The 15,367-nt window shown below is 40.8% G+C and overlaps 1 protein-coding gene across 16 annotated transcripts in view; it reads right to left on the bottom strand.

Annotated features, from left to right (window-relative positions):
- Positions 1-15,367, bottom strand: part of DAPK2 (death associated protein kinase 2) — a 50,119-nt gene that overhangs the window by 23,100 nt on the left and 11,652 nt on the right. For 9 of the 16 annotated variants that reach the window (XM_071754697.1, XM_071754683.1, XM_071754687.1 and 6 more), the window contains one exon: positions 1,865-2,086. The exons of 2 other annotated variants lie outside the window; for them this stretch is intronic. In XM_071754697.1, the coding sequence (XP_071610798.1) occupies positions 1,865-2,086 (222 nt within the window). Of the gene's footprint in view, positions 1-369; positions 576-1,864; positions 2,087-15,367 lie in introns of those variants that run through there. 5 more of the 16 variants (XM_071754699.1, XM_071754690.1, XM_071754698.1 and 2 more) reach the window with 3 other exon arrangements.

Raw genomic sequence — 15,367 nt, 5'->3', positions numbered from 1 at the left:
CCCTTGGTGCTGCACACCAGTACTCCTGAAAACTGCTGCAGCCAAGGTGTCCTGCTCTAGCTCTACCAAAGCAACTCTGCTCTTTTGGGATACCCCTGTGTCCCTTCTCACAAAACCTGTACTTTAGCCTCTCCAGTATAAGCAGAAGTCACATAAACAGCAGTAACTCTTCCAATGTAACTTTGATTCATATTGGGTTGCAAAGCCAGCAGGCAAAAATGCTATTTATACAGAGCAAAGCTCTTCTGGCCAGGCTGGAAAGAGGTATATTACTCTTTAAAAGAAATTAACCTCTTCTTCTTTTTTTCATTAGAGTCCTTGCACATCACATTACGTGTTACAAAAGTGAAAGAATTCTACCACACATACATTAGTGTCAGCACTGAAGTGCAAACTTTACTCTCCACACACATTTCAGATTCATGTCACAAAATCCAACCTTGCATGCAATCCCCAAAAGATAATGACTTTAATACACTGGTATGACAGCTTTCCAGAATATAGTCAGGCACATCTGTCCAAATGGTGGGCCTAAAGAATCTCAAGCCAGGCAGCAGAAACAGGCAGAAAGAATTCTTTCAAAAAAAGTTGTGTTACAAGAGATTAAATTACTAAGATGTGGTCTGCATCTGTCTCAAATGTGTTACTTCAGCTCCATCAACTATTCATGAAGAGCAACAGGGTGTAAGAACCTGCTGATGGCTTTAGGATGAAGTAGTTCTAGGCTGATGAAACAAATAGCCCAACAGAATTCACATGGGTAATTTAATAGCTATTACAGAGACTGGCAGTTTTGCTCCTGCTTCATATTCTATTAACCAGCATTTCTCTACATAGTAACACCTATCAGTCATGTTTCTCACTTCCTTTCAGTCAATAAAACTAAACACAGACAAAAGCATCAAAGGTGTTGAAATGAAAATTCATGTTCCAACTAAGCAAAGTCTCCTTAATCAAGGTTTCCTTAAGATGATTCCTGACCACACTTTCAGCTTCCCTGGGCTGTGCATTTATACTTCCAGGCAGATTCTGCACACAGGTTCCCTCAGCCCAGACAAAGAAGCTGCTGCTAACTGGTTTAAATCTCTTCTTAAGCAGTACAAACCTGTTTGTATTACATAGCCAATATGCCTCATATCCATCCTAAGCCAGAAGCCTGGCTATCCAAAGGATCATAAGGTAGGGGCGAGGCTACAGTAGTCCATAAATCCACTGTCTGGGAGGTTCACTTGTCAGCAGGACCTAAATGGCAACTATTTTCCCCCATTTTCCAACTATTTCTTTTTTGTGCTAGAACACAAAAAAAGAGAGCAGCTCTTCTTCACTCCTATTCTTCTGCTATTCACCCTTGATAGTCAGGGTCTAGGGATCAGAAAAACCTCTTCCTGCACCCTCCTCCCCTCTTTTCCTCAAATCTCCTCTAAATGAGGAAAACATGAGAGTACTGAGAATGGCTGGAAATTTTTCAAATTACTTGATGGCTTCACATGCATTGGAAGAGATGAAAGAAGAAAGAATGACATGAGCAATCAGTGGCCATTTATGATTCCTCCAAGGTTCACATCAGGGCAGCACTAGGCAGACATGAGGTAATCCCTCTGCTAGTGAACAATTTTCAAGGTGACAACGCTCCCTGCCTCAGTCACAATGGCCTCAGCTGATGTTAAGGTGCACCCCAGGGCACAGGGGTGAGCTGGGGGGCTGTTTACCAGCCACCTCCTTCAATTCTGCCAAGATCTGCGAGGCTTGAGGACACACCAACTCCATTTTCACCGTGTCTCTGTGTTCTGGCAGCCTCCGCAGCCCCTCCCTGCTTCCCATTTACCTCATCCTACCCTGGAGCATAGGAAGTCCCCTTACTCACAGCTCAAGGATGAGGACCACATCCGTCTTGTTCTCATAGATGTCGTGCAGCTTGATGATGTTGGGATGCAGAATCTGCTGCAGAATAGCAACCTCCCGTTCAATCTCCTCACGCCTGACCCCGCGGCGGCTGGCGCGGCTCTGCCGTTTTTTGATGAACTTTGCAGCATACTCCAACCCGGTGCTTTTCTCCCGACATTTCTTCACTATAGCAAACTGGCCACTGCAAAGACAAGAAGACAGCAAAAAATCTCCCAAAGCTTCCCAAACAAGCTGTTCAAATGGCCCTGAGCAGCACGGCTCACCCTACAAGCTTGCCCTGGGTACCCCGGGGAGGATGCTGCAGTTCAAGTCGCCCAGAGCATGACAAGGTTGCCACCTCCTGGGTCTGGAATTCAGCTAAACCCAGCAGTGCTTGACAAGAAGGGAGGGCAGATGTTACAATCTCTAAAGAGCAGTTTGTGTTTAAATGAATGAGAACAAAAGGTTCAAATTACCGTTCCTTCAGCGGGTGATGCTTAAGGCATTCAAGTCTGCAACACAGCACCAGATGTTCTGGAAGGACCTGCATGCTTCAGGGTACTCCCCTTCAGACCCAGCTCTCAGGAAAGAGCTCAGAGGGCTGGTAACCCTTTGGAAATGTATAGCTGGCCTCCAGTAACTATTTTTTAAATAAGTGAATGTTTTATTCATATTTCTTCTCCTAACTTGGTAATTTAGCTTTAAATGTGACTAGAGTAAGTGCAGGTTTTTCACTGCACTTCAAGGACAAGGAATTTCCCACTGTGACAGTAAAGTGGCTGCATTAAAGTTTAAAAAGCCTGTAGCTGCCATTTACCAACTAAATCTTCCCCACTGTGGCTCCTAAAGATATTCCAGTCCCACTGTAATATTTTCCCCTTATCTCCTAAGAGGGAAACACCTGGAGGTCAGATGATTAACTCAAATAACAGTGACCTTGCAGGTCGCAGCCTTATGTCATTGGTGGGAGCCTTTCACAAGACAATTGTTATGGACTCTTCAATAGGAAAGTCAGGGACTTTCTTTTGTTCTTCTTTGTGTGAGCTTTTCTTTCTTCTGTTTGAACTTAGAGAAGGTATCAGCTCCACAGAGTTATCTTCCCTTCTTTTTGATTGCCTTCTGACAAAATAACTGTAATCAAGTTGAGAGATGTGGTATCAAAACAAGGAAAGAAAGGTGGTCTGCAACTAAAGCAGGATTTGACTCATACATATTCTATGTAAGGCAAGAACACGGAATGAAACAGTGATTATGCAGAGGATCCTTTTGCTCAGCCCATTTGGAAGGGGCAAGGACCACCGTCTTGTATCTTAGAAATGCTTAATCACACTGAAATCATCACAGAGCTACAAACAAGGAAGTTAAATCATAAGCTATCACCATGTGTTTGCATTTAGTCTAAGAGAGCTACTTCCACGTTACAAAGTTTAAAGGAAAAGGTGGTCTGAAGCTACACTACTGGAGGAATTTCAGCTGAGTTGTGTACTGTGATAATAATGAGATGAAATAACTAGCAAGCTGTGAAGACAGAATAGCACTTCAGTCAAACAAAGTGAAAACTACAGTGTGTTTTGGCAACTTCCTTAGTCAGAAAAAGCTCAGATTTTACCAATGATTATTTGATACAATCATGCTTTTGCAAAGGACATCCAAAATATTCCATGGTGTTTCCACTATGGAGCAGAAATAAATTTTAAAGTTCTAGGAAGTTCTGTGGCCAGAAAGCCACAGTCAGTTAATAAATAAGGCAAGAAAACCTCTGAGAACTGTGCATCTTAGTAGTTACCCTTGCCTGGCATGTGTAAAGCCTATCAGGTGTGCAGGATCCTACCACCAAAAGAACTCTCTTACCCCAGCCTTTGTCTCCTCGCATTTGTGAGCCCCTGCTGCTGTCCAGACACTTCACAAAGAGACAAAACAAGACAGGGAGCTCCTTTTTATCTGCAAGAGCAGCCCTGCTCTCCCCTGCCACAGTGCACTGAATGCCTGAGATCTCAGGCTGCAAGCATTGGCAGGTGCCCAGACTCAGAATACAGGTTTTGCATCAGGTATTTCCTTACTCAGAGCATGATATCCAGGCTTGCAGGGAAAAGATTCATCTTACAGATAACCTTCACCTTTAGCTGCTGTGATTTTATCAGCCAGGATCTCTTTGAAAGAATCGCAAATACACACACACCCATGACAACACTGTAGAAGAGTAAGCTCTTATTGTTTTCAATATTATTATTATATCCTTCACTGGCTGGGTAAATGAGAGCTGCAAGTAGATTTGGAACTTAAAACATGCAACATACACAGCAATTACATTATAATTATACAATGTACTTAGTGCTTCATTAACACAGATGGCTGATTGGAGCCTGTCTTAAACCTACAAAGGCAAAGGCATTAAAAACTAAGGCTGTCAGTTCGTGCTCACTGCCTCTCAAAAGCTAACACTCCATGGCAGAGGCAGCTTCTCATTTCAAAGGGTTCAAAACAATGCCAGACCGCCTCGAGTACTTCTTTTCGGGTTACATTTTCAAACACCCCCTCAACACTTCCCGGGAGAGATGTAGGAACAGATGGGACAATTGTACTGACCCCCTAAGGAATGATCAGTGGCAAATGGAACCGAGGCTGCAGCCATTTGTAAAATCCATTAATTCATTCATACTTTCGCCTCCTGATTTTATCATTAGGTAAAAATCCTCGAGAACTTGAGAATTAAATTCTTCCTACAAAATCTCCAAACTTGCCTTAAACATTCTGCTAAAAGAGTTTGTTTGTTGTTCTGGGAGCTGTTTATATAAAACCCTGTAGGTTTCAAGTTTAGTTAAATTTTTGCAATTGGAAATGCATCTTGCTTAGTCCAGACTTTCAAAAGCAACATGGCATTTAAGTTGCTGTGTTTGCTTCCTTGAACTCACCCTGAGGACATAACTTTTGATAGCAAAATTCAGGAAGAAGATACTAATTTATGACTACTGATCACTGGAATGTACACAGTCACTTCTGCCTTTAAAAAGTCCACTGATTCTGTGAATTTTCTATGTTTTTGTTACTATAAGAGCTGACAAAAATAATAATGACACAGCATAGGAATTCCCATCTTCTTCTCTGAAATACTTCCAGTCTGGCACAACTGCTAAACACACTGCCCCTTCCCTTCTAATCCACTATTTCCCCAGGCACTCTTTGTACCCATTAACACCCCCCACACACACACACCTGCTCCTGTCTTTATGCCATTTCCTTCATTCCTTAAAAACAGGCTTTACTGAGGCAGCTTGTGACTGAGAAGGGGCAGCAAGCCGCAAAGAGAAAGATAAACACCCCATTTCTTAGGCTAGGACCAACGTAATCAGCAACAAGGGGTAACACAGGGTAGCACACAGCTCTGCTTGGGTACCAGACATCATAAATAGCTCCTGTGGAGGCCCATGCAGCTATGCAAAAAATAAAAGGTATTTTACAATCACAGCCAGATGCACTGTAGATTCCTTGTCTACTACAGAGTTTGCAAACTCAAGGACCAAAACAACAGCACCTCTGAACCTCCTAATGCATCTGCATTCAGCACTTAAGAACCCAGCAGCATCAGCTTTCCCAAACTTGCAATCCCGAGCAGGCAAAAAGCAGAAGAAAGGAAAGTAATGCCTCAGTGCTGAGCTGACAGCACCGGGAAATGAAGTCATTTACCTAATTTTACACGGGAAGACTGCAGCTGATCTCACATTTGAAGCTAAATTTCACAGCTCAGGTGTCCAAATTGCAGCCAAATGACTTTGCCAAAATACCTCACTGCAATGAAGGTGATTTGGATTGTTAACAACAGTATTTGCAGTACACACAAGATAAGCTCACAGACTGACACTTCCTGATTTTTTTCATTTTTTTTAAGGGAGGGATTGGTTTTTTTGTTCCCTTTCAGAAGTATTTTGAACATCTGCATAACAGCCCTGTCACAGATTCACCATAGGCTGATCCCAGTTGTGGCAACAGCTCCAGAGCACAAACAACAGCAGCTGCAACCTGTCAGTTACAGTATAATTAGGTACAACATCAAATCTGTCCATCATTAGCAAGAGCATTATCTTAGCAATTAAGACAACCTATAATTCACATTGCTACTATCATCCAGGAAATTTGTCACTGAATATGAACACAGAGAATATTAGAGGGTGGTTTCAGAGTCTATTTTCAGAGCCATGCTGTAGAGAAGCAGAGGTTCAGCTTACTGCTGAAATCTCATGCAGTTCAGGAGAGGATGCAGAAAGGATGTGAGGAAGAGAGAAACTGGACAGTCCAGAATAACAGGATAACTTCTTGCCCTTTTTTCGACGTTTATTTTTAATACTGGCTCCGAAGGGCAATGCTCCAGGGCAAAATGTGACTTGAGAGAACGACAAAAGTGCAGCCTGCCAGCTCTGAATGCCTCGGTGCATTTCAGTGGTGTTGCTGTGAAGCATTAGAATGGAGAGGGTTTAAGCAACTGTTTGTGTATTCCAGAAACACCCCATCGCCAAGGAGCTGTCCTGAAATGCTGAAAATATGTAAACAAAACACTGAGAGGAGGGTGTAGGTGACCTGACTCCAGTCAGGCTTTCTGAGGCCACAGCAGGGACAAGTCAGGAAGCTGATCCTGGCTGTCATTTGAGAAGAGCAAACCATTTCTTCCCCAAATAACAAACATATGGTCCCCTACTGCAGTGTTCAATCTACACTCATCCTAATTTCACTCACTGAAGAACTCTAAACCAGAGGATATTATAATTGCTGTTGATGTTACCATGATGATCATTATAATTATTATATTTGGTATTTCTTAGAAATCTAAATTCCCATAAAATAGATGATACATTAGAACTTGACGCATATACTTTCCACTGAACGATGTTTTCAGGGAATTCTTTGGAAAGTATGTGAACTTGGAGAAGTACAGTGCTCTGGCATTCTGCCAGTCAAGTGGCAACACTCAATTCCATAAATGAGCCAGGACAATTTACTTCAGAACAAATTTGCAAAGGATTTTAGGCACCAATATCCCAAGGACTTTAGTGGTAATCAGTTCCAACACACTTGGTGGAAAAAACCACCTTAGTCTTTCTGCACTTTATTTCCCCAAGGCTGTAAAAAAGTAGGTAATGCTACTGGAAAAATAAAACAAAATTTTAAGGGGTAAGCATACAGCTGGACCTACAAATTAATTTCATGTCTCTAGATATTATCAGATTTGCAATTATAATAATTAATATTTTTATTCAGTGGATATTCCTGCACAAGAATGCATGACCAGAGAGGAAACTAAAACCTAACAGCACCTCAGCCAATCTTTTAACAACCTAGATGCCCACACCATGAATACAAGAGAGTTTAATCCTTCTTTTCACAGAGCACCTGCAAACTCTGAGAATTCCCTGAGGATTCCTTTTGTTTCCAATCTGGGAGGTGTTTGCTTGAGGCTGGAGTTTGCAATGAGCAATGCCAGCAGCACACAGCCAGGCTGTTGGTGCAACAGGGCAAAACACCACAATACTTTTTCCACACTTTTAACTTTTTTTTTTTTTCTACTTGAATGGTGCCACAAATACCTATTACTTTTTTTTTTTTTTTTCGTGTTGGTTTTGACATACAGTAGGTGTAGGAATGTGAAAATGTAAAAAAAAAAAGGGGGAGTTTCTTCTTGTTCTCATTTCAGAAGTACAGGAAACACCAAGCTGCAGCAGTGTGAAGATGGTAATACTGACATAACACATCTGGTATGGTAATACTGATATAACACATCTGGTATGGCTGCACCAGACAGAAAAGTCAATTAAACCAGAGTGGACATAAGCAAATGCTTATAGGGGAAGTGGAGATGACCATCCATTCCCCTCAGGCTTCTCCCTCACATGTTTGGTTGTTGTTTATTAGGTTTTGAGAAGGTTACACTGAGCTCTTCCTAGCCTACTGAAATCCTTGCTCAGAGATGCACTTCTCTCAAGGGAAACTGAAGGTGAGTTACAGAAGTTCTGGTTGGTAAGCTGGCCATTTGGCTTTAACCCCAGCATTACATCCCATCCCTGAAAGAAACTTCCCACACCAGAAGCCTCAGAGCCACACAACACAGGAAGACCACAAAACTCAAGCCTGATTGCAAGTTAGAATTATGTTAGAAACTGGGAAAGTAAAGAAACACTGGAGAACTTCCTTTTTTTTTAGAGTGATTCTGTTTAAACTGTTTCCTTTCCACACACTGAGGGAAAAAGAAACTGACCCAGAGTGCCAGGGTCAACTTGGTCAGACAGAGGGGCTTCCTCAGGCACATAATTTCATCCAGTCACAGCCAGAGGATAGAACCAGATGGTTCTGACTTGAGTTTTACATCAAATTACAGACACAATTCTGATTTAAGATAATTTTTTCTGTAGAAGGGTATGGTAAATGCTTCCATTTCACAGCATTCTTCCCCATTGCCCAAAACATGCTTTAAGTACCTACAAACAAGATTTGATGCTCAACACCCTACACAAGACACCATATCAACCTACTATAGGCAGAAGCTTACAGGAAAACTGGAAAAATGAGCTTTCACAATGTAAGATAATGCCCACAGTTGTAAAAAAAACATTAATTTTATATTTACCCTTTTTTCTTCACATTTAAAACATTCAGTTGTAGCCTTTATTTGCTATTACAAACCCTATGAACAAAAAAACCTGGTGTAATTCACATATGTCCTTGTCTGTACCAAGGAAGCCCAATTACAGTTTAGTGATCTAATTTTAGGTTTACTGGGCTTTGCAAAGTTTGCCAGTTGTTGACAATCCTTCTCTAATTGGTTGACAAACTATGTTTGGTCCATTGACAGCAAGTGTCACATATTCTCTGAGCTCTGAGTCAATATTCTATCTTTAAGCCTGAAAATAATTTTATTTATATTTAGTGACAGCAATTGGCTACTTTACTGTCCATGTCACAGGCCAAGTCAGCTTCACCTTCTGTTAGCATCACATTGTACTTCTCCAGTGAATGATACTACAGCATTCTTTGCTTTGATTTTTCATAATCTACAGTTAGAGGCAAGTAAAAATCCTTAAAATAGTTTATTAAACCACCATGTGCACAGTCTTAATATATATAGAACATAATCACAGATAATATGGTCTAGCTGACCTGAATGCAGCACTTCTCTACATTCAAGAGGCTGCCTTAGAGCTCAGACACAATGGTTTGTTTAGTTTCAGCAAAGAAAGGTCATTTATTCTCAGTTACAACACTTGTTTTTATGTCAACAGTTTTATCTATCATGCCTTTTTGCCACTAATAAATTCACATATGTTTTAACTGGCCATTTCAAGCTCAGGAAGTCTATTTCTTATTACTTTTCTTTTTTTTTACTCCTATTTCAATTCACAATAGTTGCATTTTTGTTAACTTTCAAAGAAAAGCCCTTGAAAATTCTGAATGCCTTTCTTAAAAAAACTCAAGTTTGAAAAAGATGTTTTCTTCTCAAATTTAAAGGGATTAGCAAAATTGCTCTACTGCATGTAATTTTATCAAGCTAAGTACTCCCCCCCTCCTCTCTTACACTTCAAAGGTGACTTCAGTCAGTTGTAAAGGCACTGGCATGCTTTTCCCAGCAGAGAGGACAGGAGTCTCCAGGTAACTTCTCCAATCCATTTGGATGTTCTCAGCTCATTTCTGAAACAGCTTAACCAAAGGTTGTGCAACATCCATAAAATATAGGAATAAAAGTCCTTTCCTGGAAGTTTTCTTAGGAGGTCTGTCCTCACGGCCGTAATGAACTGGAAGCCTTCAGTAAATGGACTACAGCAAAAATTAGTAGTATGTTTTATCTGTTACATTTTTTTCTTCTTTTCTTCTTTTTTTTCTTCTTTTTGGTACAGCAGAAATTTAACATAAGCAGTGAGCAAGGACTCTGTCCAACAACACAGTATTTACAAAGAAACTAGAAACAACAAAACAGAAATCCTAGCATGGCGAGGTCACTGAAGGGAAACCATTTTAATTATTTTGCTGTTTCCCCGAGACTTTATGGAATGAAACTAAAAAGACCTCAAAATCTTACTGTTACATACTCTGCTGACACCTCTTATATCTTCAAAAAGAGCTTGAGAGCAAAATTGTCACAAATGTCTCTGTACTTCCTGTTTAAGTTGCAAATCAAAAGTGAGTTTTGGTTTGTTTGGTTGTTTTTTTTTTCTTTTTTTTCACCCTCAAACAAAATGCAAACAAAGTGGCTACCTCTCCTAAAGCACCTACACAGAACCCTTTTCTTAATAGAGCACTTCACAGGAATTTTGCTTGACTACAGTAAAGTAGATAAATACTTCATTATGTGAAATATATAGAAATAAATGCAGTTTACAGTATACTAGGGTTGTCTTTGGAACCTTTCATGCAAGATTATCATAGAAATACTACTAATTTACCACAGTCCTGTGACATAGTTTGGAAGAAACTTGTTACCATGTGAGAAACAACTTACATTTCAGGCTCACTAAGTGCCTGGACAGCATCAGGGTGACTTCCACACAAATCAGTTAATGCTGCAGAGAGGAGTAACACTCTAACAATCTACTAATTTTTAAACCCAATGAGATGCACTATTTTATACAGAAAGGGGGAAAAAAACCCCAGAACCAAACAGCAGCCACTTCTAAACACACTGGTGTTTTCACTCACAAATCATGCCTTCAGTGACTGATCACACAGTGACTTCATAAGATCAGTTTCAATACTCATGACAGGGACCTGCCAAGTACTTTGGGACAGATGCTGTGTCTGATAATGTCACTGTCTGGCACCTTCCACCCACACCTCTTTACAGCTCACACAAAGGTAACCAGCACATCCAGCCCAAAGATGATCTCTGTGTCCTCTGCCAGAGGAGAGTTGGAGCATCAGGGGAATATGGACTCAAGCAGAAGGATCTGGTTTACAGGAATAAGCAGAAAGCAAATATGCCATTTGCAATTCAAAGCAAGATTCAATAAATCTAATGCTTCTGAACAGTACCATGATTTATTAAAAGCCACCAATAGTGTTATCTGCATTACAGGAAATTAATGCCTTGAACACCATTTTGGGTCATTAGCCCCAAGTCACAATGCCACCTACTGAACCCTCACTGCCATCTCCTGAAGCTCCTAAAGCTGCTGGAAACTTCCCAATCCTGCAGCGGGGCCCTTAGCAGCTCCTGAGGCTGGAGGAGCAGTCTGCAGTGATACAGCATGAGCCCAGCAATTCTGGCAAGTTCCTGATAGCCTGGCAAGCACTTTATGGAATCAGAAGCTCAAGAATAAAATGCACATGATAAAAATTCACCCCCACTTATCACACTTAGCTTTTAGATTGAGTATCAGCTCTCTGAGTGGGAATGAACAGAGTCCAGAGACCTAGGGAAGGTCAAAGCTGACTCATGCTCACCAGGAATAGCTGATTTGATAAGCTGTTCCTTCTGCTGTGTGGAGCAACACCAGTGCATACGTAACCCACATGTAGTTCATTAGCACTCTGATCCTCTGCATTTAAAGGTCCAAATCCAGTTAGATGTGGACTGAACAGAAGATACCTGGGAGCAGATAACTTACAAGAGGGAAACAGCATTATGGTTAAATAGTTACATGATTTTTCTCCTTCCCCGTGAATAAACCACTGGAAATCATGCTGGCATTTTAACTGAGGTTTTAGAAAATTATCTGTAAGGCCAAAACCACAAAGGGTTGCTGAAACTCCCATTTCACTGCTCTTGGTGGATTTTTCTGGTCTGCCAAAATAAGAGCTGGAAGTTATTTATCTTATTTAGTCTTCACTCTATTGAAGTAAACAATATTCTCATGCAGCAGGACAGCAGAGAAGCCACAGTATTTGTCCCCTCCACTCCTCCTACACAGGAAACAGATCGACAGAAATTCTCTCTTTGTAAGGATTACAGAGCCACAAAACTTTAATACTGAGGTTAACTACTCTCTCACAAAAGCTGTAGATTCTATAGAAAGCAAAAATCACAAGTCCTAGCTTTAGGGTACATATGGTGTATCACTGGATCTACACAATGGGCTGCCCAAAACAGGCCAGGGATGTGCTGGCACCACACAGGACAAGCCCAGCTATCTGTTGGAAAGATTTTATATGTCTCTCCTCACCAAAGCATCACTGCACATCATGCTCAGCCACTGCTACTGGTTTTCACCCCAGTTCAATACTTGCTGATGTAGAGTTTCAACAACAGATGTCCCCTGAGCTAAATTAAGCTTGACCATCAACCAAGTTTCAGGATCTTATGCAAAACAGAACTTGCAAACAACTTGCCCAATGCTTCATCACTCTCAGTCCAGAGGTGAGCCACTCTATGTTTAGTCCACGTGTATTTCTACTTCTAAGTAACATTTTTCATTTCAAAAGCATGGAATGACTACTATACAGAGTCTATTTTCTCAGCAGGTCAAATTTCCATAGGCTTTCTACTGCAATGCAAAGCAAAAAACAACAAAAAAGTTATACTCTTACAGAAACAGCGAAGTCTGGGCTAAGGCTTAATATTCAGTGGGTAAAGGCATTACTGAGTTTGAGCTTTCTGAGCACTACCACTGAGGTCACTTAGCTCTTAATTTTACTGCCAAAGCCAGATATAGACAGAGGAGACACAGAGATCACTTTCATCTTTGAGATGAATGCTGGTAATAAGGACTAACAAGGCCTTGGTTAGATTCCTAAAGAACCCAAGTCAGTTCTTCTCAGTTATTGTAGGTAGAGCAGATTTGTAATTACAAAAATCACCACCCCCCCCAAAAAAAAAAAAAAAAAAGCAACCCCCAAACACCACAAACTCCCACTATTTTCTGTGCGCTTTCTGTGACAGATCAAATATTTTGGAAGCTAGTTGGGAAATCTGTTTAAAAAGGAAAGTTAAGATCATTCACTATACTAGAAGGAATAAAAAAAAAAAATTCCAAAAATAGGTACTGTATCAGACAGCTGATTACAATCATACTGATGGTGACCAAGCACCAGATTCCAAAACTGTTTCAACAGAAGATTCAATATATATCAAACACATGACACAGAATATTTTTGTAACAAGAAGTATTAACAGAGGTGTTGGCTGGCACTCATTAAACTTACATTTTGCATCCAAAGCAAGACTTGCTTTGTGTGTGTTGTAGGAAAAAAAAAAAAACAGCCAAGGGTTATTCTTCCAAATTTTAAGAACTAATTCAAAGTATAATTTAATGTAGGGACAGAGCTTAAGGTTCATGTAAAAAATAATGCCCAATACTGAGCAGTTTTTATAGACAGAAAAAAAATTCCTGGTATGAAGAGGTTGTGTGATGTGTGTTAAGGGTAAATTTCCTAGCTGCAACTACACCCCTCTGTTTACCAGGGAGTCCACCCAGCTGAGTGACATGATGTTTTATCATAGATTTCCAAGTTCCTCCCCTACAAAGAATACCACCCTTATCTCTTATTTTTGTTTTCATTAGGTAAATAAATATTTAGAAGTTACACTGTCAGAACAGTGCCAACCCCCAAGGTCCCGTGTTGCATTTGCTGTCCTTTCAAGCTTCACCCAGACCAAGAGGCTTCACCTGATCCTCCACACACAAGGCAGGGAGGAGGCAGGAACTTGGAGCTGGAGAAGAAGGGAGGAATAATGGGCCACTGGTGAAAGATCTGTTTTAGCTTTAATCATGAGAGCACAGCCCAGGTCAGCTGGGGCTGAGAAACTGAAAGTTGGATTATGCCCAAAGGAAGCAACAGAAATCAGTGATTACCTTTTGCATCAAGGCACTGACTGAATCACACAGGGTTTTTTCCAGGCCTGGTTATACAGCATGCAGGACTCAGCTTCAACCAAAGTAAACACCTAAAGCATGCACCCATTTTGTTCTTTGACAGAGCAGGTATGTGCAGCATGCCTTTGCTGAACTTACAGTTGTACCAAAATGTACCTTATTCAAAGAGGAAAAAAATTCAGCAATTTCTTTGAGGTCCACAGAGTTAATCAAAACTCCATATATCTAAAAATCCCAACAGAACATGAAATACTGTCACACATAGAAGCAGGAGACAAATACAACCATTCAGAAGCAGCCTGAAAAAATGTTACTACGTTAAAAGAAAAAGAAAGAAAAAGAAAAAAGAAAAAGAAAGAAAAAAACATCAATCACACTAAATAGATTTTCTTCTTGTTCATCTATGTGACAGAAATCAGCTACTACTTGTGATACCTGAGATACACACAAATACACAGACCTTCAAAACTTAACAATGAGGAATTGGAGCTCAACAAATCCAAAAAGCTTTTAAAACCAAACCAGATAACTCAGGGCAAGGATAGGAAATCAGGAGGAATAACTCTGCTTGCTCACTCAAATGACCTCACATTTAGCATATCAGTAACACAAAGTTCCATTGCTCCTCTCCTGCTCTCCACTGGGAGCTTGTGAATTCAAGCAGCCCTAGAGAAATGAACAGCCACAGAAACTTGGGAGATTTTTTCTAATGTTATGAGCAACTTTTCTTGCAGAACATATTGATTTTACTAACTTAGCAAGCTACTTCTAAAAATATACATATTTAAAGACAATTTCCAAGTAAGAAAGCAACAGGAAAGCTGGACACTCTTCGACGTTTCTGCAGATAAAGTAAAAACCCAATGTAACTAAAAAAACCCAACAACCCAAGAAAGATGAGGGAACAATTATGTAAACAGAAGAAAATTCCTCAAAGTAAAATACATGTCCTAACATGCAGAAAAACATCAGAATCTTGCTCAAAAAATAACTTCTACAGTCTAAGCCTGATCCACTCATATTCAGCTCACCTTTTGCATGAACCGGGCATTCATCTTGGGCTTCTAGGAACATTTTAGGCATAGGATGCCACAGAAAACAGCCATCTCACTACTCGAGTTTGCACAGACTTCAGCAAGCCCTGTTTTTCTTCTCAGAAGAAAAGCTCTTAAAAATTTGCAGACATGCCCTGCTGTCTTCCCCAATGGAGAAGATTCCTAACTAGCAAGTTACCAAAAAGCTTTCTCTGTTTCTCCTGCATACTGAAACATTTCTGGTTTCCTATGAAGATCATCTCATCAAACTATGCATCTGGTATCCATCCAAGGCCTCCTCCCTCTGTAGAAAACACAGCAAAGCCAGAGACAAAAGCTGAATTAAGCTGAGGCTGGAGATGAGCACTGCTCCCAGTCACTGAGGCCAGCAGGGAACTGGAATGGAAAGGGGAAGGTTGGCACACATTGTGGAAGAAGCCAGAGCCTCTTCTCTACACTAAAAGGACAATATTGAAGAAAAGAGGGAGACTTCCTCACCCTGAAACATCACCCCAAGGTTCATGCCAAGCATGACCTTAGTCCTGGTACCCTGCAGAAAGCTGAGCTGTGGTGAGCAGGACACTGTCCAAGGACACTGCAGGGCCATGCTCACTGCAGGAACACACTTCCTGGCACCAAACACTTCCAGACAAGCTCTGA

The sequence above is a fragment of the Heliangelus exortis genome, chromosome 11 (assembly GCF_036169615.1).
Source record: "Heliangelus exortis chromosome 11, bHelExo1.hap1, whole genome shotgun sequence".
NCBI classification, from domain to species: Eukaryota; Metazoa; Chordata; class Aves; order Apodiformes; family Trochilidae; genus Heliangelus; species Heliangelus exortis.
The sequence above is the reverse complement of the archived record's forward strand: the minus strand, read 5'-3'. Positions and strand labels throughout refer to the sequence as shown.